This window comes from Balaenoptera borealis (assembly GCF_965194805.1).
Source record: "Balaenoptera borealis genome assembly, chromosome: 13".
In the NCBI taxonomy this organism is placed as follows: Eukaryota; Metazoa; Chordata; class Mammalia; order Artiodactyla; family Balaenopteridae; genus Balaenoptera; species Balaenoptera borealis.
This window is the reverse complement of record NC_138870.1, coordinates 6812943-6835265: the sequence shown is the minus strand read 5'-3', so window position 1 is coordinate 6835265 and position 22323 is coordinate 6812943. Positions and strand designations below refer to the sequence as shown.

Genomic DNA, 22323 nt, shown 5'->3' with positions numbered 1-22323 from the left:
GTTAGGACTTAAACATAAAAACGTTTGGAGGATGCAACTGAACACATAACTAGAGCCTTCAGTCTCCCCAAGGTATTCTTATGCCTTTGTCTTTGTTAATTCTTGAGATTCATGATTCCTTATAGCTTCCATAGATTCTTCACGTGTGATTTTGGAAGAGGGAGCTGGTGGCCCTTACTAGTTACCTTGTTAGGAAACTGGATTTACACTCCCCAATGCCCTCCTTTCTTATAGCCCCTATCCCTCACGCCTCTTCATTATAGTTATATCAGCATTTTGGCTTAAATCAGTAGACAGTGTTTACATTATTAGGACTATTAAATATTGTTTACTACTGAGCCAAGTGGTGTACTGTGGGATAACTTATGTTTCTTATACTTAAAAAAACCTCTTGATATCTTTATTGAGATACAATCCACATACAATTCACCCAATTCAATGGCTTTTAATATATTCGCAGAGTTGTGTATCCAATACCACAATCAATTTTAGAACATTTTTAACGTTACCCCAAAATGAACCCCCTGCCCCTTAGCTGCCACCATCAGTTCTCCCTTCCTCCCAGCTCTAGGCAACCACTAAGCCACTTTCTGTCCCTGTAGATTCTTGCCTGTTTTGGATATTTCATCTAAACAGAATCATACAACATGTGATCCTTTGTGATTGGCTTCTTTATCTTAGTGTAGGTACAAGATTTCCCCATGTTGTAGCAAGTATTAGCACTCCACCTCTTTTATTGCTGAATAGTATTCCATTGTATGGCTATTCCACACTATATTTATCCATTTATCAGTTGGTGGACATTTGGGCTGTTTCTACTTTTTGGCGATTCTGAATGATGCTGCTATGAACATTCGTGTACTAGGTTCTGTGTGGGCACTTTCATTTCTCTTGGTTAAATACCTAGGAGTGGAATTGCTGGGTCACATGGTAACTCTGTGTTTAACTGTTTGAAAAACTACAGGCTCTTTTCCAAATTGGCTGCATTATGTTGCATTTCCACGAGCAGTGTATGAGGGTTTAATTTCTCCAACATTTGGTTTAATCCTCGTCAACATTTGGTACTACCTGTCTTTTTGATTATAGCCATCCTAGTGGTTATAAAGTAGTATCTCATTGTGGCTTTGATTTGTACTTCCTTGATGGTTAGTGAAGTGGAGCATCTTTTCTTGTGCTTTTTGGCCATTTGTATATCTTCTTTTGAGAAATGTCCATTTAGACCCTTTGCTCATTTTCAAATTGGGTTATTCATGTTTTTATTACTGAGTTGGAAGGGTTCTTTGTATATTCTAGATACCAGTACTGTATCAGATACAAATATTTTCATTTGCAAATATTTTCTCCCATTCTGTGGGTTGTCCTTTCACTTTCTTGATAATGTCCTTTGAAGTACAAAAGTTTTACGTTTTGCTGATGCCCTGTCTATTTTTCCTTTTGTTGCTTGTGTTTTCTGGTCATATCTAAGAAACCATTGCCTATCCAAGGTCATGAAGACATACAGCTGTGTTTTCTTTTAAGTGTTTTATAGCTTTAGCTCTTTGATACATTTTCAGTTAATGTTTGTGTATGATGAGGGGTAGGGATCCAACTTCATTTTTTTTTTTTATAAATTTATTTATTTATTTATTTATTTATGGCTGTGTTGGGTCTTCGTTTCTGTGCGAGGGCTTTCTCCAGTTGCGGCGAGCGGGGGCCACTCCTCATCGCGGTGCGCGGGCCTCTCACTATCGCGGCCTCTCTTGCGGCGGAGCACAGGCTCCAGACGCGCAGGCTCAGTAGTTGTGGCTCACGGGCCTAGTTGCGCCGCGGCATGTGGGATCTTCCCAGACCAGGGCTGGAACCCGTGTCCCCTGCGTTGGCAGGCAGATTGTTAACCACTGCGCCACCAGGAAAGCACCACCCCCCTTTTTTTTTTGGCTTGTTGCTATCCAATTATCCCAGCACCATTTATTTATTTAAATATTGTATTTATTTATGTTGTGCTGGGTCTTAGTTGCTGCACTTGGGGATCTTCTTTGTGGCACGTGGGATCTTTGTTGTGGCATGTGGGATGTTTTAGTTGTGGCATGCATGCAGGGTCTAGTTCCCTGACCAGGGATCAAACCCAGGTCCCCTGCATTGGGAGCACTGCGTCTTACCCACTGGACCACCAGGGAAGTCCCCCAGCACCATTTGTTGAAAAGACTATTCCTTCCCCCATTAAATGGTCTTGACACTTTTTTTTTTTAAATTAATTTATTTATTTATTCATTACTTTTGGCTGCGTTGGGTCTTCGTTGCTGTGTGCGGGCTTTCTCTAGTTGCGGCGAGGGGGGGGCTACTCTTCGTTGTGGTGCGTGGGCTTCTCGTTGCAGTGGCTTCTCTTGTTATGGAGCACGGGCTCTAGGCGCGCGGGCTTCAGTAGTTGTGGCACACAGGCTTGGTAGTTGTGGTTCGCGGGCCCTAGAGCGCAGGCTCAGTAGTTGTGGTGCATGGGCTTAGTTGCTCCGCGGCATGTGGGATCTTCCCGGACCAGGGCTCGAACCCCTGTCCCCTGCATTGGCAGGTGGATTCTTAACCACTGCGCCACCAGAGAAGTCCTGTCTTGACACTCTTGTTGAAAATCAATTAACGTAAAGGTGAGATAATTTCTAGTTCTTATTCAAATTTTTGTTTTCCCCTAAGTTTATAATTACCTCTTTTTCAAAATATAATTTTCTATGTACCTAGCTCTAATTTTTTCCGCATGTCGCATCAGACTTGTAAAGTACTTGTTCATATTCTTTTTCAAATATTTAAACATGTCAGATGCTTTACAGGTTTTTTTTCCCCCTCTGGAGACTGTCCTGCAGTTTCCTCCTTCCTCCTACTTCAGTCAGGACAGGTTGTTTCTGGGTCTGTGGTGTAGCTTTCATTCCAAGGATTTCCTTCACCAGTTTTGTGTGTGGATCCAGCATTCCATTCCCTAGCTCTGCTGCCTTTCTCTTTCCTGTTTACCAGAGCACATCTTATAGTAGCCTACTTGGAAAGAGAAGTAAAAATTTTCACTCCTTGCATATCTGAAAGATGTCTATATTTATCTTATATTGGTACGTATTGGTCTTATATTCGTTTGGCTGGTATAGAATTCTAGGGTAATGATCATGTTTCTTCAGAATTTTAAAGGCACTGTCATATCATCTATCTTTTAATACTGTATTGAGTTGCCATTCTCATTCCTGTTCCTTTCTCTCTCTCTCTTTTTTGGGGGGCCACGTCGTGTGGCATGCAGGATCTTAGTTCCTGACCAGGGATCCACCAGGGAAGTCCCTTTCTCTCTTTTTGAAAGCTTTTAGGATCTTCTCTTTTCCCCTAATATTCTGAGATTTCACAAAGATGTGTCTTGATGTGATTCTTTTTCTTTCACTATGCTGGCACATAGTGTACTATGTAATCCAGAAAGACTTGTTCAATTCGGAAATTTTTTCTTGTATTTCTTTTGTAATCTTTCTCTGTCATACCGTTTTCTCTTTTTAGAACTCCTATTAATCAGACATTGAACTATTTGGCTTGATTTTCTAATTTTCTTACTTCCTATTTCCATCTTTGTTGGCTCTTGCTCCTGGTTCTTTGTTCCTTATTTGTTTCCCATTTTTGACCAAAATTTATTTTTCTTGGAACTGTATCTGTGGAAATTCCCCAAGGCCTAGATTGAAGATCAGCTCATCCAGAGACGATCTGCACTGTTTCGGCTGGTGCTTGGTGGCACTGTCAACCTGGAACCATTTAAAATTCTTGCTATTCTGTTTTTCGGACCAGCAAGGAATTCAGGCAGAACAGCCACAGCTTTAATTATAAATTGTCTGCATATATTTAAAAGAAAAAAGAAAAGATCTCTAGTAGGCACTTAGATTCCAGATGAGCAAATTTTCCATGCAGTCCCCTAGGGGCAGTTCAGGTGTTAGCATATTTTAAATCCACTCTTACATGAGGATATAGTCTTCTGGGGTTCTGGTGTTATAGTGGGGGCCTTCTATTAGATTTCCAACCCTATGCAGGCCCTGGGTTCTGTCTCCTATGCCACAGTGGCACCCTATGAGGTCACCATGCCTAAATTCAACTTTTAAGCAAACGCCCTCAAGGCAAAACAAGCTTCAGCGCTCAATTTACCTCTCCGGGTACCAGCTTTCACTTAGTTTTTTGGTCTTTAAGTAGTCTATTTTCTTGTCAGTTTACACAAATGCATTTTTTAAATGATCTATTAGGCAAAGGACCTAGAATTGCTAAACCATTTTGAAAAAGAACAATAAAGTGGGAAAAATAATTCTACCTTATATTAAGGTTTACCATAGCTACAGTAATTAAGATAGCATGTTATTGGCAGAAGGACAGACACATAGGTCATGGATCTGAATAGAAAACCCAGAAACAGACCTGCACAAATATGCCCAACTGATTTTTGACAAAAATGCAAAACAATTCAATGGAGGAAGGATTGCTTTTTCAACAAACAGTCCTGGAGCAATTGAACATCCATTGACAAAAAAAAGGAACCCCGACCTAAACTTCACACCTCATACAACAATTAACTCAAAATGGATTATGGACTTACATATGAAACAAAACTGTACAACTCTTAGAAAATAAAATAGGAGAAAATTACGAGACTCTAGGGCTAGGCAAAGTGTGACACCAAAAGTGATGCATTAAAGGACAAGTTGATAAATTGGATCTTAAAATTAAGAACGTTTGCTCTACAAAAGGTTCAGTTAAGAGGATGAAAAGACAAAAGACAGACTGGGAGAAACCACTTATCTGACAAAGCACTTTATCTAGAATATTTAAGGAATTCTTAAAACTCAAAGGTAAAAAAAATGAACAAGCCAGTTAGAAAATGGGCAAAAGACATGAACAGATCTTTCACCAAAGAGGATATATAGATGGCAAATAAACACATTAAAATATGTTCAACATCATTAGCCATCAGGGAAACAAAAATTAAAACCACAATGATATATCACTAAATAACTATCAGGATGGTTAAAATTAAAAAAAAAGTGACAACAACAAATGCTGGTGAGGATGTGGAAAAACTGGATTCCTCATACGTTGCTGGTGGGAATCTAAAATGGTGCTGTCATTCTGGAAAACTGTTTGGCAATTTCTTATAAAACTAAATATGCAATTACCTTATTACCCAGTAATTGAACTCTTGGGCATTTATTCTAGAGAAATGAAAATTTATGTTCACGCAGAACTGTACATAAATGTTCATAGCAGCTTTATTTATAATAAGCCCAAACTGGAGTCGTTAAACAAATTGTGGTATATCCGTACCATGGAAATACTACTCAGCAATGAAAACTGTTTATACACACAACTTGAATGGATCTCGAAGATATTTTTTAAAAAGCCAATCTTAGAAGGTTATATACTGTCTGAGTCCATTTATGTAACATTCTTGAAATAAAGGTATAGAGATGGAGAACAAATTAGCAGTTGCCAAGGGTGCGGGATCGGGGTGGGTGTGGCTATAAAGGGATAGCACAAGGGAGCCTTGTAGTAATGTAATAGTTCTGTATCCTGATTGTGGTGGTGGTTACAGGAATCTACACACACATTGCATAAAACTACACACACACACACATGCACACACACAAATGCATGTAAAAGAGGCAACATCTGAATAAGCTCTGTGGATTGTACCAATGTCAATTTCCTGGTTTTAATATTGTACTGTGGCTAAACAAGATGTTACCATTGGGGGAAACTGGGTGAAGGGGTACAGGGGAACCGCTCTGTACTTTTTTTTTTTTTTGCCACCTCATGTGAATCTGGTGGGCATATTTAGCCATTCATGCTGCCTGAAACAATTCCTTCCATTCTGTTTGTCTTTGAGGGTTTATAATTTGTTTTCAGTATTTACCAATTTTCATTTTGATGTAGTTTCAGAAGGGGCATGGGATAAACACATATGATCAATACATTGTGTTTCTAACTGTTTAAAGGTTTTAAGCAGGGTTGTAACATTTGGGTAGACCATCCTGGTGGTTTCTTAGAGGATGGTTATAAGTGAGGGCAAGATGAAACAGAAAGATATTATATTTCATTAATTTTAAGAGGCACTTGGCACTTTTTTTTTTTTTCATTTTAACATCTAAATTGGGATGTTTGACTATAACTATTAGCCAGAACAGTCATACTGTATTTGTCATACTGGCTCATAAGAATCAAACTTTGCCAAATGGGTGTCTGAGGCTTGGAAGAAAATTCCAGAGACAGAAAAGGAACATTCCTTTAAGAAATGCTGCATCACCAAAGCCCCTGATGGCATGCACAGAGGACTACATTGTGTGGAAATCATGCACATGAGTCAAAAAAATGAATCATAAGAGTCAGTGTCTGAATGTGAAGTTTTATGAACACTGTTACCATGTTACTCTTTTCTGTTTTCCTTTTTATGTATTTTCAAGAGAGTGAACTATGATAAAAATCTACATCTATAGACACCTGCACTTTAAATAAATATAAAATAAAAATTCGAAGTGATAAGAAAGCATTATGTCACAGTTGATTTGCTACCTTTTTACTTATCGGGACATAAAATAATAGTTTTACAACTGATGGCGTCCAGGTAAGGGATAATAATCTGAAGCAGAACAGTGAGACGAGGGGAGAATCCTTGAAATACTAAGAAGGAAAACTTGAATTATTAGAGGACAGGTAAAGATGAACGGGGAGGAAATCTACGATAGTTTCCAGGTTTCTGGTTTGGGCAGCTGAGTCGATGTAGTAAGTTACCAGGGAGGGATAGGAGGAGCAGGTTTGGGGAGGGGGAGTTAAAATTAGGATACACTGCGTGAGGGGCTGGTTGGCTGTGTAGAACGGATGAACGGAGCTCTCGTATTTACTTTGGCCACGGGAGCCTGCGGCTCTGCCTTGATGGATTCAGCCTCCTCAGAGCTGTCAAAGGCGGGGAGGTGGGGTGGAGGCCGGCCAGGTCCGAGCGCCAGCGCAGTGCCTAGACCACCGAACCTCCGCGGCCCCCCAGCCTCCAGAGTCCAGGCCACAGCGAGCCAAGGCCCGCCCACCGCTGTCAGCGGAAGCGGCGTGATTGGCTGGAGACGCCGGCGCCGGGGGCCGTGGGCGGGCCCGGGCTTAAGGAACTGCTCAGCGATTGGCTGGGAGGCACCAAAAAGGCCTAATTCAAATTGTTGGAGCCGCCCTTCCAGGGAGCGGGCGCCTAGTTCCACTCCGCCCCGTCGCTTAGTTAGACATGTGCGAAAACCAGAGCTGTATTGGCCAGATCCTTCCGGCACCGCTCCTTTCCAGAGTCAGGGTGAGAAGAGAGCTGTGACTGGCCGATTTTCAGGGGCGGGCACTCTATGCCTTATCCGGGCTTCGCTTAGGGACTGGCGCCTGTCCTGGGCGTGGATTGGGCCGCAGCGTTGTCAGCGTGACCCGGGGGCGTGGCCAGCGCTAATAAAGATGAGCCGGGGCTGCAGCTGCAGTAAGTTTCACCGCAGCTAGAGCTCCGAGTGGCTGTCTAGAAGCGGAGCTCGGCGGTGCGGTCGGCTTCACCGCAGTGTTCCCCGGCCGGGTGTCTCGCCGCAGCCTCGGGAGAGAAGACGGACCTCTCCTCCTTCTGTCAGAGACATGTGAGTTGACCCTGGTGTGGGGGGGCGCGACACCTTGCCAACTCTCACCCCCAGCGCCGGACTCTGCGGGACCGAAAATGGCGCATTGCAGCAGCTGCGGCGACGCGGGGAACCACCGCCGCGCGCCGCCCGCAGGCCGAGCCACCCCCGGGGAGGGGAGAAAGCACCCCATTCCTGCACCAGCCGCAGCCGGCACCCCATGGGCGGGGCAGGGGCGCGGGGGTCCCACATTCACTGCCCCCTCTCCTCTCACCTGCGGGGCTCCTCAGTCGAGTCTCGGGCGAAGGTGGGGCGCGGAGGCACCCGGGAGGGGGCTCCAGGACCTTTCTTGTCGTTGATTGAAGCTGTGCTTGGGGCCTCTGGAAGGACAGTCATGGGTGCACCTGCCAGTTGGTAACTTGGGTTGCTCTGCGGTCTGTAGATTGTGTACGCCCCTCACCCCGACCGTGACGAGTAGCCCCCTCTTGGTAGTGAGCGAAAAGCTCCAGAAACTGATCTGCCAGTTCCCTGGCGCCAGGTGAGCGGCTCACAAAGACTCAAGGGGCAGTGGCATATGATTCCAAGCAGCCATTCATCCCAAGGCCACCCGTATAGGAGGTGTTTTCCTGTCATTGAGTCTTAGCCAAGTACTTGGAAGAGAAATAGAGCTAAGGATCCCCGCCTCCCCGCCCCACCACCTTCCCTCAATACATTCAATTTAGTCTCTAATCATCAATTTAGTCATCTGACCATGGTCACCCCATCCCAAGATCCTGAGGGAGAACTATAGCTAGACACATGAAGAACTTCCCTTTCTTTCTTGGAGTCTTGGCCTGGTCCTAGATGTATTTGTGTTGCTTCTCTTGGTGACAAAAAGGGAAAAGATTTACTTACATAAGGGTTATAACTATCCCTGGATATGTTACTCCTGCGTGTTCCCAACTCCCAAGAAGTAATAAGTGAAATGGTCCCTTCAGATGCTTTATAACGATTTCCCTTTTTCTCTATTTGATTTCTACAGTTTTAACTGTATATGATATTCTATGCATTTTGGCCAAGCCCTAGGATTCCTTGTGTTTTCATTTTGGGGAGGGGGAGCCTCTTCAGCTGACTGGTTCCCAGTAGCATCCATGTGGGATGAAAGGAAGGAGGTGGGGAAACCATGGTGACTAGAAGGGCATCACGAGGTCTCTGACCTTAATCTTGTCATTGGTGCCACCAGCCTGGACTGCTTCCAAGACTAAACACTGGCTACTTCCTACTCATTGAATTTTCCGCTTTCACCAGAGAACTAGATTGTGTGGCACAGTAGTAGCATAGGAGTCTGGTGGCTGCCATAGTGTTGTATCTTTCCTTTGCCTCCTTTGTGCCTTAAAGGGAAATGGGAAAGCAATTCTTTTAGCCAGGATGAGTCAGGTGTAATCTGCTAGTATAACCTCTCTGAAGGGTTATTCTCTTTTGAGACTGAAATTTACTTACTTAGAGAGGAGGAACTTCTGGGTATTAGTTCTATTGTGAGTAGTCAAGGCTTTTCCTTTTCCGTGACTTTGTGATGGTTTCATCCGTAGTGCATTTACTCTTGGACTGCTCCTATGAGGTAGGTTTTGTGAGATTCTGCTTCTGTTTGAGGAGTTCTTATTGTAATTTCTTTTCTCCATCAAATTGGAGAGATCGCTCTCCTACCTGTGACTTCTTCCTTGGCAGAGAAAATCTCATGCCTTAGGTTAGACTTCAGGGAATTCTTGAGGAGGTGAATTTAGCTTCCATGTGTTGGGATGTGGAGAGGAGTTTATTCTGAGGATCCCACACTGGATTATTCTCCCCTAAGGCTAAGGGAAAGGGTGTATGGTCTCTGTGCATAGCAGCGTAAACCAAGATTTCTACTTGGGACATCAGGAACTAGGAGAGTCTCCTGAGACTGGATGCCAAATCTAAAAAAGGAAGGGACAGACTGTCTCTGGTGCGTGTACACTGAGGACCATTTCCAATATTTTTGCTCCCTGTCTGTGCGCTTGGAACACTTTTGCAACACAATTGCTTTGGGCCCCAGTTCTAAGTGAAACCCCAGTCTTCTCTGCCGAAAAACAAAGCAAGCAAACAGTCCTGACTCACTGCAACTACAGAGGCCTTTGGTGATTCTCCAAGTCGTCCTTACAGTGGCCACGCTGTACTAATCATTGCATGAAACAACCAATAACTGGCTCCCCTTCAGCAGAGTCTGTCAGCTTGGCCTCTCTTTTTATATTCAGGCTTTGCAAAAAAAGAGTTGTTCAGTCTGTAAGCTTGTCCGGAGGGTTGAGTTTTTTTGTAGGTAATTCTCCTGGATTGGAGTTTTCCAGTTTGACTTCATGTGAAAGGCTTCTGGGAGGCAGAGAAATGCCACTTAAGCCAAGACTGGCCCATTTGTCCCTGTGGCCATTGTGCCAGAGGTTGTGTTTGAGTTTGGGTCAGAGGATAGCCCAGATGAGAGCTCTTGATGCCACCTTGGATGTCGCTGAGCCCCATCTGTTACAGGATCTTTCATCTTTTGCTTTGGGCCTCTGTGCTGCATCTCCCCACTTGGTATTGCCAAGGAGCTGGAATCCCTTCTATTTGCATGTAACCGTATCACCCTTGCTTTGGTGATATGGGGTGAGAATGTATGTGATTCCTTTCTTGTCTTGGTCACTCTGTGCACTTCCCTCCACAGGTCTGCGCCAGCTCAGCCACCCACCGAAGGGGCAGAAGGGGCTGCCCCAGGTGGGGGTCCCCCTGGCCCTCCTCCTAACATGACCAGTAACAGACGACTACAGCAGACGCAGGCACAAGTGGAGGAGGTACGTGGATAGCTTTTTCTCTGAGAGTTTCCAAGTCATGGAAGTTGGGAAACTTCTCTTTATCTAGAGGGGCAGCTAAAGGCTCTGGGAGACAGGGCAGGGCGGAGTTAGAGTTAGAGTTCGGCAGGGCAGACTTGCTGTTCTCTCCCCGGCTCTGGGGGAGCTTAGCCGCTTTGCTCCTGCGCCCTGCTCAGGTGGTGGACATCATGCGTGTAAATGTGGACAAGGTCCTGGAGAGGGACCAGAAGCTGTCAGAGCTGGATGACAGAGCCGACGCTTTGCAGGCGGGCGCATCACAATTTGAGAGCAGCGCTGCCAAGCTAAAGAGGAAGTATTGGTGGAAAAACTGCAAGGTGAATGTTCTTGTCCTCTCCCCCTTATTTTCCTGGGTCTCAACACATAGGAGGCGGGAAAACCCTCAGGCTCCACAATCCTTCCCTCTCGCGATCTGTGCCCTGCAGGACTCTTGGGAGGCAATCTGGGAAGCCTCCTTCTCGAGCTGCATTACCCGAATTGGCCACCAGGGTACGCTAAAGTGCTCAGAACCACTAACTGAGGGCCAGGGGAGACCCTGAGGAGTTTGGAGGGGTTAGTCAAGCTGCCTTTTCCCAAAGGACCCCTGGAAAAATTCTTACCTGACCCTTCCTGAGTTACACCAACATCGACACAATGGCTGGCGAAGCTATATATTTAAATACCTGCAGCTTTTGGGAATGAGCTGAACACTTTTTGATGAAAAACGAACCAGTTGACTAAAGACCCAAAGTCTGCACCTGCTCTGGTGTTCCTTTAAAAGCCTCCAGGCAACAGGAACTAGGGAAAAAGGAGCAAGCTGCAGACCCTCTGATGTTTCTGAGAAGCGCCAGCTGTGGTGCAGGGGTTATTGTCTGATGGGGAGGAGCACGAGGGGTTGGGAGGCCTTCAGCTGTCCTGGGGGCGTGTGGCTTCTTCCACTGTCCGAGTCCCTGGTCCTGGCTCCGTCCTCCTTCCCCAAATCCAAGGGCTTGTTTTTTGTCAATGTTTCCTCAGATGATGATCATGCTGGGAGCCGTCTGTGCCATCATCGTGGTAGTTATTGTAAGTAAGTATCGCTGAGGTTGCTGGTGGGGTGAAGAGGTGGGAAGGTCCCAGCGTCTCCTCCCAGCCCTGCCTGTCTGCCTGCCTGCCTGCCTGCCTGGGGAGTGGGGCTGCTCTGACTGAGGTATGGAGATCGTGGCCAGGGAAGCATCATCTGGTTCGGGAGGGCGGAAGGGCAGAGGTGAGGGACTTCCTTGCTGGACAAGCCTTCACTCTGCAGGACTGTGGGGGAAGGTGGTAGCTCCTGTTCTGAGGAAGTGGGCTGTGCTCCTTCCCACTGGCTTGGGTCAGAGGGAGCCGTGGGGATGGGACACCTACAACTACACCTGAATGTCTAGTAACCTGATGTAATTTGCCCTCTTGTTTTCTCCTGTCTCTTTTCTCTTTTCCATCTGGGACTTCCTGATTCCTGTGTCCAGTCTACTTTTTTGCTTGAGAATGTGCCACCCCTGCCCTGTTCTCCATTGCCATCCAAACTCATGTCCCTGTCCTGCTGTTTCTCCCCAGAACTTCCCCATCTGCCTTCCTCCATCCCAGCCCTGCTTCTCCATCGCTCACTCCTCCCCTTCCGTTGCTTTCATTTGCACTCTGTCCTACGACACTGGAAATGCTGCTCGTGGTGCAGTCTTGAATTAACTACCTGAAGAACAACAGCTGGCATCTCCTTCCTACCCTCTCATGTTCTCTCAAGTTCCCCCAAAGCCAAAAGGAGTTGGGAGGCCAAGGGATGGGGAAGGGGTGTAGCTGAAGTGACGTGCTCAAGAAGGGGCCAAGACTGGGACGAGGAGAAGAGTGTTGTGCCCATGGTGTCGCCAGGAAAGGCCAGGCCGCTGGCCGGAGGAGGCTGGGAGCAGCTGGGAGGAGGCCCCCTCACCGCTCCTGTGCCAGGCCTGCAGAGGAGCCTGGGCCGGGCCCAAAGTCCAGCTTGGTCCTGGTGCAGGACTCTTTTAGAAAGTCAAACCTGTTTTTCACAGTTATTTCCCATCTGTTAGTTCAAGATCTTCTATGTCTTCAGGGATCTTAACAACCTTTTACTTTGTCCTCCAGAGACCTAGAGAACGCGTATTAATAGCGAAAATATCAGGACTCTCGTTCCCATCCTAGGAACAGTCCCACAAGCTCATACCTGGAAGGGGCTCTTGTCCACGTTTTCTACAGCATTCTGTATTGTTCGTGAGGGCATCAAATAATTTCATTTAGCCAAAGTTTGAGCCTCTCAATTTTAGTTATTGGCATAGATAATGAGAGAATGCCCGTTAGTTATAGAGAAACAGCGAGTCAAGGGCCTAATCTGAAAATACCAGGCTTGGAGGAAGCCACTTCTCACCCTCTTGTTACAAGCGTCCTGTACCTCCCTTGCTGTTGATGGAGGAGGATGAGATGTCGGAGGTGAGGAGCCCTGGAACCTCTGGGAGTCCTTCCCCCGACACCACCCCCGTGTACTTGCCAAAGACAGGGATGAGGAGAGGGGCCCTTCCTGAGGCCCGGCCGCTCCTGAGCGTTGGGAGAGTGCGGTGCCCCCGCCAGCCTTGGGGTGGAGGTGGAGCCGTCAGCAGGCGGGCCTGCTCGTTGACTGCTGTGCCACCACGGCGCCTTCTCATCTGGAGCGGCCCCTCTGTTCTTCCCGCAGTATGTTCCCCTTCCAAAGCACCCTTGCCCGTCTGAATTCCCTTTCCTTTCCTCCTCTTTGCATGGTTTGTGGCACAGACAGTGGGACCTGAGGATGGAGCTGCTCAGCCTGTCTCGGGGGCCGGTGCTGGGCTTCAGGAAAGGGCACTCAGTGGGACAGACCCGGGTGAGAGGGGAGGAGGGCCGGCTGGGAACAGAACGGGGACCGCCCCACGTCCCGTCGTTCCTTCCGTCCACCAGTCCACCAGCAGGAGGAGGCTGGGCCAGGCTCGCTTTCCACGCAGCAGCATTTCGTTCCGCAAAACCATCCTTCCTCTCCCTTCGCCCTGTTCCCACATTCCCTTCGTCCTGCCCCAGGGCGGGACGGAAGAGCTGGACGAAGGCAGTCTGTGTACCCTCCTAACGGGCCCCCTCGAAGGCCTCCACTCTCCTCTGGGCTCCCCTTGCCTAATGCAGGGGGTCACCGCTGGAGAAGAACCACCACTGTCCTCGATGTGTCCCAAGCCTGGAGCAAATCCGCCCTCTTGGCCCGCCCCATCACAGGAATCACTTCTGGGTTTCTGTCCCATCTGTCCCAGGTGTAGTTGGCTTTGTTCTTCTGGGGACGTTAGCCCTTCTACTCTCTTTCTCACCCTGCCCTGTACCCCCCTCTTGCTGTGTCTTTGCCGCCTCCCTTCCCTCCCACCACCCATGTGCATGAGCAAATATGCAGCTAAGCCTGGGGCTCGGCAGTCACGCGAGGCCGGGTCTCCACGGCCCCTCTTGGGTTTGCCGTGAGACGATGTGGCGTCCCCACTGTGTGTCTGTCATCACCTCTCTGTCTTTTTTTCTAACCCCACTCTCCTACTTGTACAGAAATAACAGTTGTACTTCCACCAAAGGCATGTGGCGTATTTACCAATTTCCTGTATCTGAACAAAGGCAAAACAAAAATACAACTTCCTACCACTAAACCGACTTGGCTCTTGTTTGGGTTGGGGTGACTGCAATGGGGCGGAGGCGTCTTGTTTCTCTCTAGTTCCTTTCTGATGGTGCTCTGCGCCGGAAGGGCGGCTTGCGGGTGCTGTCGGTCTTCTCGAGATTCAAGAGCCGGGTGCTGGCAGAGGAAGCGGTCTCCGCTCTCAGCCTCCGTGCCCGAAGCAGCCCAGCTCTTCAGGTGTGGGCGACAGGAAGCCATGGCAGGAAGCTGAGCGGGCATCTCATGGACAGACACCCGCAGATCTTCTCAGACATCTGCCGCCTCCTCCCTCCAGGTCCCGGGCCAGGCCCTGAGAAGGCCCCCAGGCGACACGCCCTGCTCCCCACCGTCCCCACGCACAGCCGTCTTCTGCCAAGTTCCACTGTGCTGACCAGGCCCGTTTTAAAATGACTGAAAGGAGACCTCTGTCCCCTGCAGCCGCGGCAGTGACGGGTGTGTAAGTGTCCTGAAATGCCCAGCAGCTGTGCAAAGGTGCAGGAGCTTAATCGCAGCTCAAGGTTACACTGAGCCACTGAGGGGGGGCCCCAGGGTCGCCTCTGAGGGTCTTCGTTTCACACCTCAAACACTTTGCCAGCGGAGCAGCGAGGCAGGGCGGGGCGGGGCGGGCCCCAGTGTGGGGAAAGACAGGAAAGTGGAAAAGCTTTGCTTCCGAGGACATGAGGGCTTTTCCTGGGACAGAGTTCAACGATTGTGCGTGGCCGTCCAACCCCATCCTGTTCCACTGTCCCTCATCCGCTCCTTTCTTAATTTTTTTGTTATATTTTCCTACCACCGCGCCTCAAACCTGGCTCATGTTTTAACCTCCACCCAGACCTCCTGCCTTCCTGCCACCCTCTCACCTCTTCACGCTTTCTCCCTTGGTATATCAGCCCAGGGCATGCAGTGAAGGAAGGCAGAGGCCTGCAGAAATCCAGAGCCACAGTCAGTGATCTGTGCCTTCTTCGTATCTTTCTTGGGGCCTCTTTGAGCTCTGGGACTCAGCTTAGAGTCCTTCTGGGAGAATGTGACTCTTACATCTAAGGCAGGAGAGCAGCTACCCGGAGTGCCTCGGGGTCCTGGCAGGCCTTGGTGAGGTAGCTAGGAGAAAACGGGAGGGAAGGAAGTTGGTGTCAGTTGGGGTAAGCCCAGAAGCTGGGGGCTGGGGGGCCGGCTGGAGCTCCGGATGCTTGGGTTTCATCCCTGGTCTGGGTGTGGCGGCACTTAGAGCAGCTGATCTCCAAGTGAGTTCGGTCAGGGCCAGAGCCGAGGGTGCCCAGGCTCTTTCTTACCTTGGCGTCTCTGCAGTCCCAGGAACAGCAGTGCCAGGAGGAAGAGGCTGCTGGCAAAAAGGACTCCAAAGGCCGTCCTCTGCTCTGTAGGGGACAGAGGTGTGGACGGGGCTCAGTGGCGGGAACCGTACTGAGCGCTCACGTGCAGCGTCTGCCCCGGCAGGAAGGACCGGGCGCGCGCGCGCGCACGCGTTCAAGCGTCCCTGGTCGAGGAGCTCCTATCAGGTGTTCTGCTCTCACCCAGGGACCAGCACACAGTGGCGCTGGGACCTGCTCAGGGTGGACGTCCGTGTGTCACTCCGCACAGAATCCTCTACCTCTTCCCACCTCGGGACAACCATTTTTCAAACAGCTTTGCACGGGAGATTTAGTTTAGATTAGCTGGTGATAAACTGAAATTTTGTAAACAACTGGGGAATGATGTAAGCTGAGGCAAAACCCCAGTTTCGGGGAAGCTTACGGTCTCATGAGCCACCAAGTAAGGCATTGCGAGGTGCCGACTCTTTATGGTATAAGACCATTCGAAGACATTCTGTGGCCTCGGATGAAGTTCCAGCTTGAAGGCCTGTTGTTATCTGCCCACCAATAGCAGGAGGGGGGTTGAGGCTCTAGGGGAATCAGCCTACCTATTTTTCACATTTTCTGTTTTACCATTTCCTAGGCAGGTGACCTTGGGCAAATTGCTGGACATCTGCAAGTATCAGTTACTCATCCCTAAAATGGGAGGAGAACCTGTGCAGGCCCACATCTGAGTGCTCAGTGCAGGACTGGCTTGATGCAGATGCTCAGTAAATGCCATCGCCTCTCAAGCTTCACGGCCACAGCCCCCTTTCCCCACACACCCTTGCCTCTAGCCGTGCAGGCCCCCCAGTTCTTTTTAGCCTGTCTTATAATGAGGCCTTCACACGTGCCGTTCCTTCTGTCCTGGTGTTCCCTGCCCCCGAGCCAGCTCACCCGGCTTGCAGGCCTCCCCCAGGTCATCTTCCCTGACTACCTAGTCTGTCCCTCCCACTGGGCTAAGCTCCTCGAGGGCAGGATGAGGAATTGTTCAGCCTTGGTCTCCAGCTCTCAGCAGTGCCTGGTACCCCAGAACTCGGCGGGTAATAAAGTCTCGGAGGACGTGGGGCGGGACCTCTGGAGGCTGTCGCCTTGGGAAAGAAGCAGCCGAGACTGGGGGAAGCAGAACAAGGCCAGAGGGCAGGAGCCGTGAGCCCAGGTGTGGTGGTGGGGAAAGGAGGGCACTCCCATACCTGGTGGGGCAACCCAGGTGTCGGCCCCCAGGGGCTCCTCCAGGGAGACGTGGGTGACTTGGCAGGTGTAAGTGGCACCCACAGAGCCAGGCTCTGCCGTCAGGGAGGAGGAGATGCTGTAGGTGCCTGCCACGCTCTGCCGGAGGCTGGAGAAGGAGGTGCCAGAGACTGGGGCCGGGGCTCCACCCAGCTCCTCCCGGATCCACGTCACACTCACGTCCAGAGGGTAATAGCCAGTGACGCTGCAGATGAGGGTGGGTGGCAGAGCTTCGCTCGCCAAGCTCAGTAGTACTTTGGGGGCAGCTGGAAGAAAGGAGGGGTAATAAAATCCCACAGGCGTCACGGGGACAGCAGAGGAGCCAAGACCCTTCTCCTCCTGCTGAACCTAAGAGCAGGCTGTGGAGGCGGAAGTGTCCTCCTCAGTGAGGTGCCAGGCGGCGGGGGGGATAGTGGTGGTGAGGGGTCCACCTGGATGCAGGACGTAAGGGGGTACGATTCCCACAGGTAACTGAGAAACAACAGCAAAACCAACGAAAGGTTGGCTTGTTTCTTAGCATCACTACAAGCCAGTGGCCTCGTTGAAATAGTGCCCGCGGTCAGGACCGCCCCCACGCCCCTGCTTGGTTTGCGGCTGCTCCTCCTCTGGATGTGGTCCAACAGGACTGGGGTGACTGGAGACAGCCAGCCAGTGCAGGGCAGCAGGATCCTGGGCTGGGAAGCTTCTCAATGGGATTATCTAGAGCCTGACGGGAAACTCCATCTGATGCCATCTGCGCTTCTAGGATGGAGATGGCATTCAGGCTGCGGGAATGCAGTCTGCCTCTCAGGAAAGTGCCCTTGTGTTTGATCCCATTCTGGAAGACACTCTCAATAGGCATATCCCTTTCCCTCTTCCCGGGATAACTGAGTCCTGGCCTCACCTTGGACGTCGAGCTGGATGATCTGTTGAGCTCGGTAGAGGGAGGTTGTGATCTGGCAGACGTAGGCCCCCTCATCCTTCAGAGTGAGGCTGGGTAGGGTGAGGGAGGCGTCCCCAGCCATGAGCAGCTGCTGAGGCTCCAGGGTGGCGCCCTCCCGCTTGGCCTGCCCCCGCCCCGTGGTCCAGCAGTACACCAGCTGGCCACTGCCCTTATGCTGCAGCCGCCACTCCACGCCGGTGATGCCCAAGCCTGGTGCCACGGAGAAGCCACAGTGGAGGGAGGCTGAGGACCCCAGCAGGAGATTCAGGAAGGGGGTCTGTGTTGTCACCTGGAACTCCACTGTGGGAGAAAGAGGGGTGATTGTGGGCCACTCCCTCCTTGAGGCCACCTGATCTCTGAGCTGTGGCAGGCTCGGGGTGTGTTGAGAGGCAGCATGCATGCGTGGTACTCCTAACCATTTTGGAGTCACTCACCCCTTGCACAATCTGATGAAAGTTATGGACCAGGCAAATACATATGCAAAATTATGGCTTACTGGGACTTCCCTGATGGTCCACTGGTAGAGAATCCACCTTTCAATGCAGGGAACGCAGGTTCGATCCCTGGTCGGGGAACTAAGATCCCACATGCTGTAGGGCAACTAAGCCCACGCCACAACTACAGAGCTCGCGCGCCTCAACGAGAGAGCCCGAGTGCCACAAACTACAGAGCCCACGCGCCACAACTAGAGACAGAAAACCTGCACGCCACAACTAGAGAGGAGCCCACGCACCACAACGAAGATCCCTCATGCCTCAATGAAGACCCCGCATCCTGCAACTAAGACCCAACGCAGCCAAAAAAATAAAAGAAAAAATTTATATTAAAAAAAAAATTATGGGTTACTGTTGACCCTCAGGTAAGAACTACTGGAGGGGCTTCCCTGGTGGCTCAGTGGTTAAGAATCCGCCTGCCAATGCAGGGGACATGGGTTTGAGTCCTGGTCCGGGAAGATCCCACATGCCACGGAGCAACTGAGTCCGTGAGCCACAACTACTGCGCCTGCATGCCTAGAGCCCGTGCTCTGCAACAAAAGAAGCCACCGCAATGAGAAGCCCCCGCTCGCCGCAACTAAAAGAAAGCCCGTGCGCAGCAACGAAGACCCAAAGCAGCCAAAAATAAATAAATAAATAAATAAAAAAGAAAAAAAAAGAACTACTGGAGTTGCAGTCCCAGCTTTTGGAAGCCCAGCTCTTCCACTTAACTCCCTCTGTGGTCTTGGGCAAGCCCCTCAGTGTTGCCGAGCTCACCTGCTTAGAGCAAGGCTGCTGAGGAGACTAAAGGAGACAGAGCTGAAACAAGCACACAGTGGTGGTGTCTGAGCCAAACGTGCTGAACCCCAGTCTAATGAGGAAAACAATCGGACAGATCCAAATGCTGGGACATCTACAAGACAGTGGACCGGCCTCAAAATCGTTCAGGCTCTGAAGACTGTTCTGGAGTAAAGGAGGCTGAAGGGACAGGACAACTAAATACAATGCGCAATCCTTGTCTGAATCCTGGACTTCAAAAACCAAACCAAACCCCCCAAGGCTATAAAGAACACTACAAGGGCGATTGGAGAAGTTTGAATTTGGACTTCATATTTGATAGTATTATTGTATCAGTTTTAAAATGCCTTAAGTACGACAATCGGGGCGGACCCAGCCATGGTGGGGGAGGTGAGGACGGTCCGCTCTAGCAGGCAGGCAGGAGTGTTTGATCACTGACATGGTTCAGAACTGCCAGTGCAGGCTGATGGTGAGGATACGTTCTTCCGTTATCTGCACACTGCACCCCCCCTTACTGCCCGCACCCCGGGTAGACCACTCCCCACCTTGGGTTGCTGCTGAGGCGATGGTTTTATGATTATGGAGAACATTCATGTCTTTGGTTATAAACTAACACATGCTATCCATGGAAGCATTTGGGATGAAGTGTAGAGATGTCTGCCGTTTACTTTCAATTAGTTAAGCGGAGGGGAAATGGAGAGAAGATGAGGGAGGGGGAAAGGATGTGCAACATGTTAACAACTGGTGAATCCAGGTGCACGGTATACAGGTGTTTATTATTCTTTCACCTTTTTTTGTAGGTTTGAAATATCCCAAAATAAATGAGGGCAATGCCTGGCCATGCTAGGACTATGGTTGACGCTGGACAGACATGAGGACCCCTCTTCTGATGTAGCAGGATAAACTTAGGTTGGACCACAGAATAATTTGAGTGTTCTGGAGCTTTCTAAGGATAGAAGGGTAGGCCCCTAATCTTCTCTGGATGTGGCTGTCTTTTCTTGGAGGCAAAATATTGGATTCCATGAACTTTGGAGAAACCTATCATCATGTTCTCAATTTTCTGTGCCCTCTGAGATGTGCAAGGTTGGAGAGGGCGAGGACCAGGTTCTACTGATAGGAGATAATGAACAAATTCTGCGGGCCTGTGCTCTCCTCTCTCATCTTGACCAGGCTAGCTGTTCCCTGGGAGAAGCTGGCGCTCGGCTCACTGAGACAGCTGTGGACAGCATACGCAAATAGAGCATCACAAGTCTTATGTCCTCAAGTCACGTGGCCAGGTGAAAATTATCCCCATTTGGGGTCTTTAAGAAGAAAGGACTGAGGCCTAGGGGACACCCTGAGATGACCAATGTGCACAGAGGTGGACTTGTCCCCTTCCTTCTCCTACTATTCCCCCATTTCTGACCCCTTGAAAAAAATCAAAACTTTCTTTCTGCTACTTTTCATTTTCTCACCTTCAGTCCGCACAGTCCCCTGGGGGCTCAGGGGCAGTTTCAGCACGGGATGCAAGACAGACCCATTCTCAGCATCCCCAAGAGTCTTCATCACCATGGAGATACTAGGTCCCTCTCCAGACACTAGCACGTTGGTGATGAACCAGGCTGCCGTCTCCACCGTGGCCTTTGGCCTGGCCTGGAGAAAATAGCGGGAGATCTCACAGGTCACCTCTTTCCCGCTGCAGTCAGCATGGAGCAAGGCCTCGGCCTGGGGAATCTGTATCAGGTTCACTGGGGAAGAAGACGGCAGCACAGAGATGGAGCTGGATAGAGAACACCTGGGCTGATGGGAAGCAGGTGTGGGTGGGTGTCCTTGGGAACTGGGCTCAGGAACTGGAGGGAGCCCAGAAGGACTGGGACACAGGGTGGAGGGCTCTTACCTGAGGCCTCGAAGGTAATGAGTGGGTCGTCCTTGGCCAGTGTGCCCCCTTGGAAATCCGTGAGGCCTTCCAGGGAGCCATCGTCCGGCACTGGCACCTGCTTCAGCACCAACAAGGCCTTCACCATGTTCTCACTGCTGGCGAAACCTCCACGGTGCCCACCTTCCCCCATCAGGAAGCAGTCCAAGATCACGTCCACTGGCCGCCACTGCCTTTCTACTGCAGGGAACAGGCTGGGGTGAGCACCCTCTTGCCCAGAAAGTTACTTCTATACTTGCTCCCCGCTACCCCAAACTGTCGAGTCATCAAGGGGTAATCTTCCCCGTTCCTAGCTGCCTCTGCGTCCAGCTCTGATCCTGTTTTACCCAGAACCAGCTTTCTGTGAAGCACCTGCTTCTCCACGTACATACTTCTTGGTGTGAGTTATTTAAAGTCCTGATTTCCCTTGCTCAGATGGATTTATGAAGCTTATTTCCACCTATCAATGGAAAGCTATCTCTTCAAAGGAATTCTCAGCAAAAGCATATAAATGAACAAAACTGCATTGGGAGAGGAGACGGGCTTGGTTGCTAGGGCGTTGGCAGCCGTCTCAACTTCCCAGTCAGCCCCCAGGGTCTGCTCGCTCCGTGCTTTTACAGGTGGCCTTCCCCTCCCCCACCTCTGGGGAGCACCCCCCCCTCCGTGATCTCCTAGCTAGGGGCCCCCCTTCCTCTCCTGAAGGTGTCCGCTCCCAGGCCAGCTCCCTCTCCTGTAGGACAGCGGGCCCACCACATCCACCGAAGCGGCCCCTCATTCCTTCGTTTGGCCCTGTCCCCAGAGTTCTCAGTCTCTCTCCCCGTCACAACTGGTTCCTTCCGTTACCAGCAGCCGAATCTTCCACCTGTTGGGCTCAGAAGGCGACTGGAAGCCATTCCCGGCCCCTTTCCCCTTCTGCGACCTTGGGGAGGGTGGCGACCTTGGGGAAGGTGGCGACCTTGGGGAGGGTGGCGACCTGATGCTTCTTTAGCCCGACACACCCCACCAGCCAGCCCCCGACTCACCGGCGTCTGCTGCCCCGGAGAGAGCCAAGCAGACCAGCAAGCACCACCCCTCGGAGCCCATGGGGGCTGCTCTCAGGCCCTCCTCCCCCGCCGGCCCTCCTCGTGCCCCGCGCTGGCCAGGTCCGGGCTGGAGAAGGGGCTCCAAACACGCCTGCCTGGCCGACCGCCTGGCCCCGTCAGTCCTCTCCGCCTACTTGGCTTTCGCTTTCACTTTGAGGAAGTGTCACCGAGGCTGCCTTGGCCTCTGGCTGAAGCCATTGGTGCTGGAGCCTGTTCACTGTTCTTTCTTTACACCTTCTCCCCCGCAAAAAAAAATCCCCCGGTGATTTCAGGACCTGACTTCACGGCGTGCGCCCTTTTGCCCTTCTGCTCCCGACCAGCCCCAAGAAAGTCAAGATATGGGAAGGGAGGCAGGGTAGAGGAAGGGAGAGGCTGACGACAGACTCACCCTCCCGGTAGCCGGGACCTTTCCCCACTTTCTGTGGGAGCTTTAACTGCCTGCCCCGCCCCGCCCCAACGCGCCCCAACGCGCCCCAACGCGCCCCAACGCGCCCCAACCCGCG

The 22323-nt window shown here is 50.4% G+C and overlaps 2 protein-coding genes and 1 long non-coding RNA gene across 8 annotated transcripts; 1 reads left to right on the top strand and 2 right to left on the bottom strand.

Annotated features, from left to right (window-relative positions):
- Nucleotides 1-1593: 1593 nt before the first annotated feature.
- Nucleotides 1594-10276, bottom strand: LOC309609018. The gene is made up of 2 exons (XR_014233201.1): nt 7870-10276; nt 1594-7679 (listed from the first exon to the last, which is right to left on the bottom strand). It is a non-coding gene; the product is annotated as an uncharacterized lncRNA (long non-coding RNA).
- On the top strand, nt 4239-20292 carry VAMP1 (vesicle associated membrane protein 1). Of its 2 annotated transcripts, none has more exons than XM_082349851.1 (5): nt 4239-7616; nt 10285-10411; nt 10606-10764; nt 11441-11492; nt 19645-20292. In XM_082349851.1, coding segments are annotated over exons 1-5 (387 nt in total). In that variant the 5' UTR covers nt 4239-7614; the 3' UTR covers nt 19692-20292. The 2 variants fall into 2 exon arrangements, with proteins under 2 accessions (XP_082205977.1, XP_082205978.1); XM_082349852.1 differs by lacking the exon at nt 19645-20292 and adding an exon at nt 11908-14070 and having other exon boundaries at nt 4260-7616.
- Nucleotides 13988-22283, bottom strand: TAPBPL (TAP binding protein like). 5 transcript variants are annotated; one of them, XM_082349821.1, is made up of 7 exons: nt 21761-22282; nt 20721-20936; nt 20299-20571; nt 17535-17873; nt 16615-16917; nt 15365-15448; nt 13988-15173 (listed from the first exon to the last, which is right to left on the bottom strand). In XM_082349821.1, the coding sequence occupies exons 1-7, from the start codon at nt 21819-21821 to the stop codon at nt 15130-15132; spliced, it is 1320 nt and encodes a 439-aa protein (XP_082205947.1). In that variant the 5' UTR covers nt 21822-22282; the 3' UTR covers nt 13988-15129. The 5 variants fall into 5 exon arrangements, with proteins under 5 accessions (XP_082205947.1, XP_082205946.1, XP_082205948.1 ...); XM_082349820.1 differs by having other exon boundaries at nt 20721-20939; nt 21761-22281; XM_082349822.1 differs by having other exon boundaries at nt 20721-20939; nt 22209-22279.
- Between the last annotated feature and the right edge of the window lie 40 nt (nt 22284-22323).

Coding starts and splice junctions, on each gene's coding strand:
- VAMP1 (XM_082349851.1), top strand. Junction 10,412..10,605: donor CGCAGGCACAAGTGGAGGAG/GTACGTGGATAG, acceptor CGCCCTGCTCAG/GTGGTGGACATCATGCGTGT. Junction 11,493..19,644: donor CATCGTGGTAGTTATTGTAA/GTAAGTATCGCT, acceptor CTTTTTTTGTAG/GTTTGAAATATCCCAAAATA.
- TAPBPL (XM_082349820.1), bottom strand. CDS start 21,821: ATGGGCTCCGAGGGGTGGTGCTTGCTGGTCTGCTTGGCTCTCTCCGGG. Junction 20,940..21,760: donor CTCCGGGGCAGCAGACGCCG/GTGAGTCGGGGG, acceptor TGTTCCCTGCAG/TAGAAAGGCAGTGGCGGCCA. Junction 15,449..16,614: donor CACCTGGGTTGCCCCACCAG/GTATGGGAGTGC, acceptor TGTCCCCTACAG/AGCAGAGGACGGCCTTTGGA.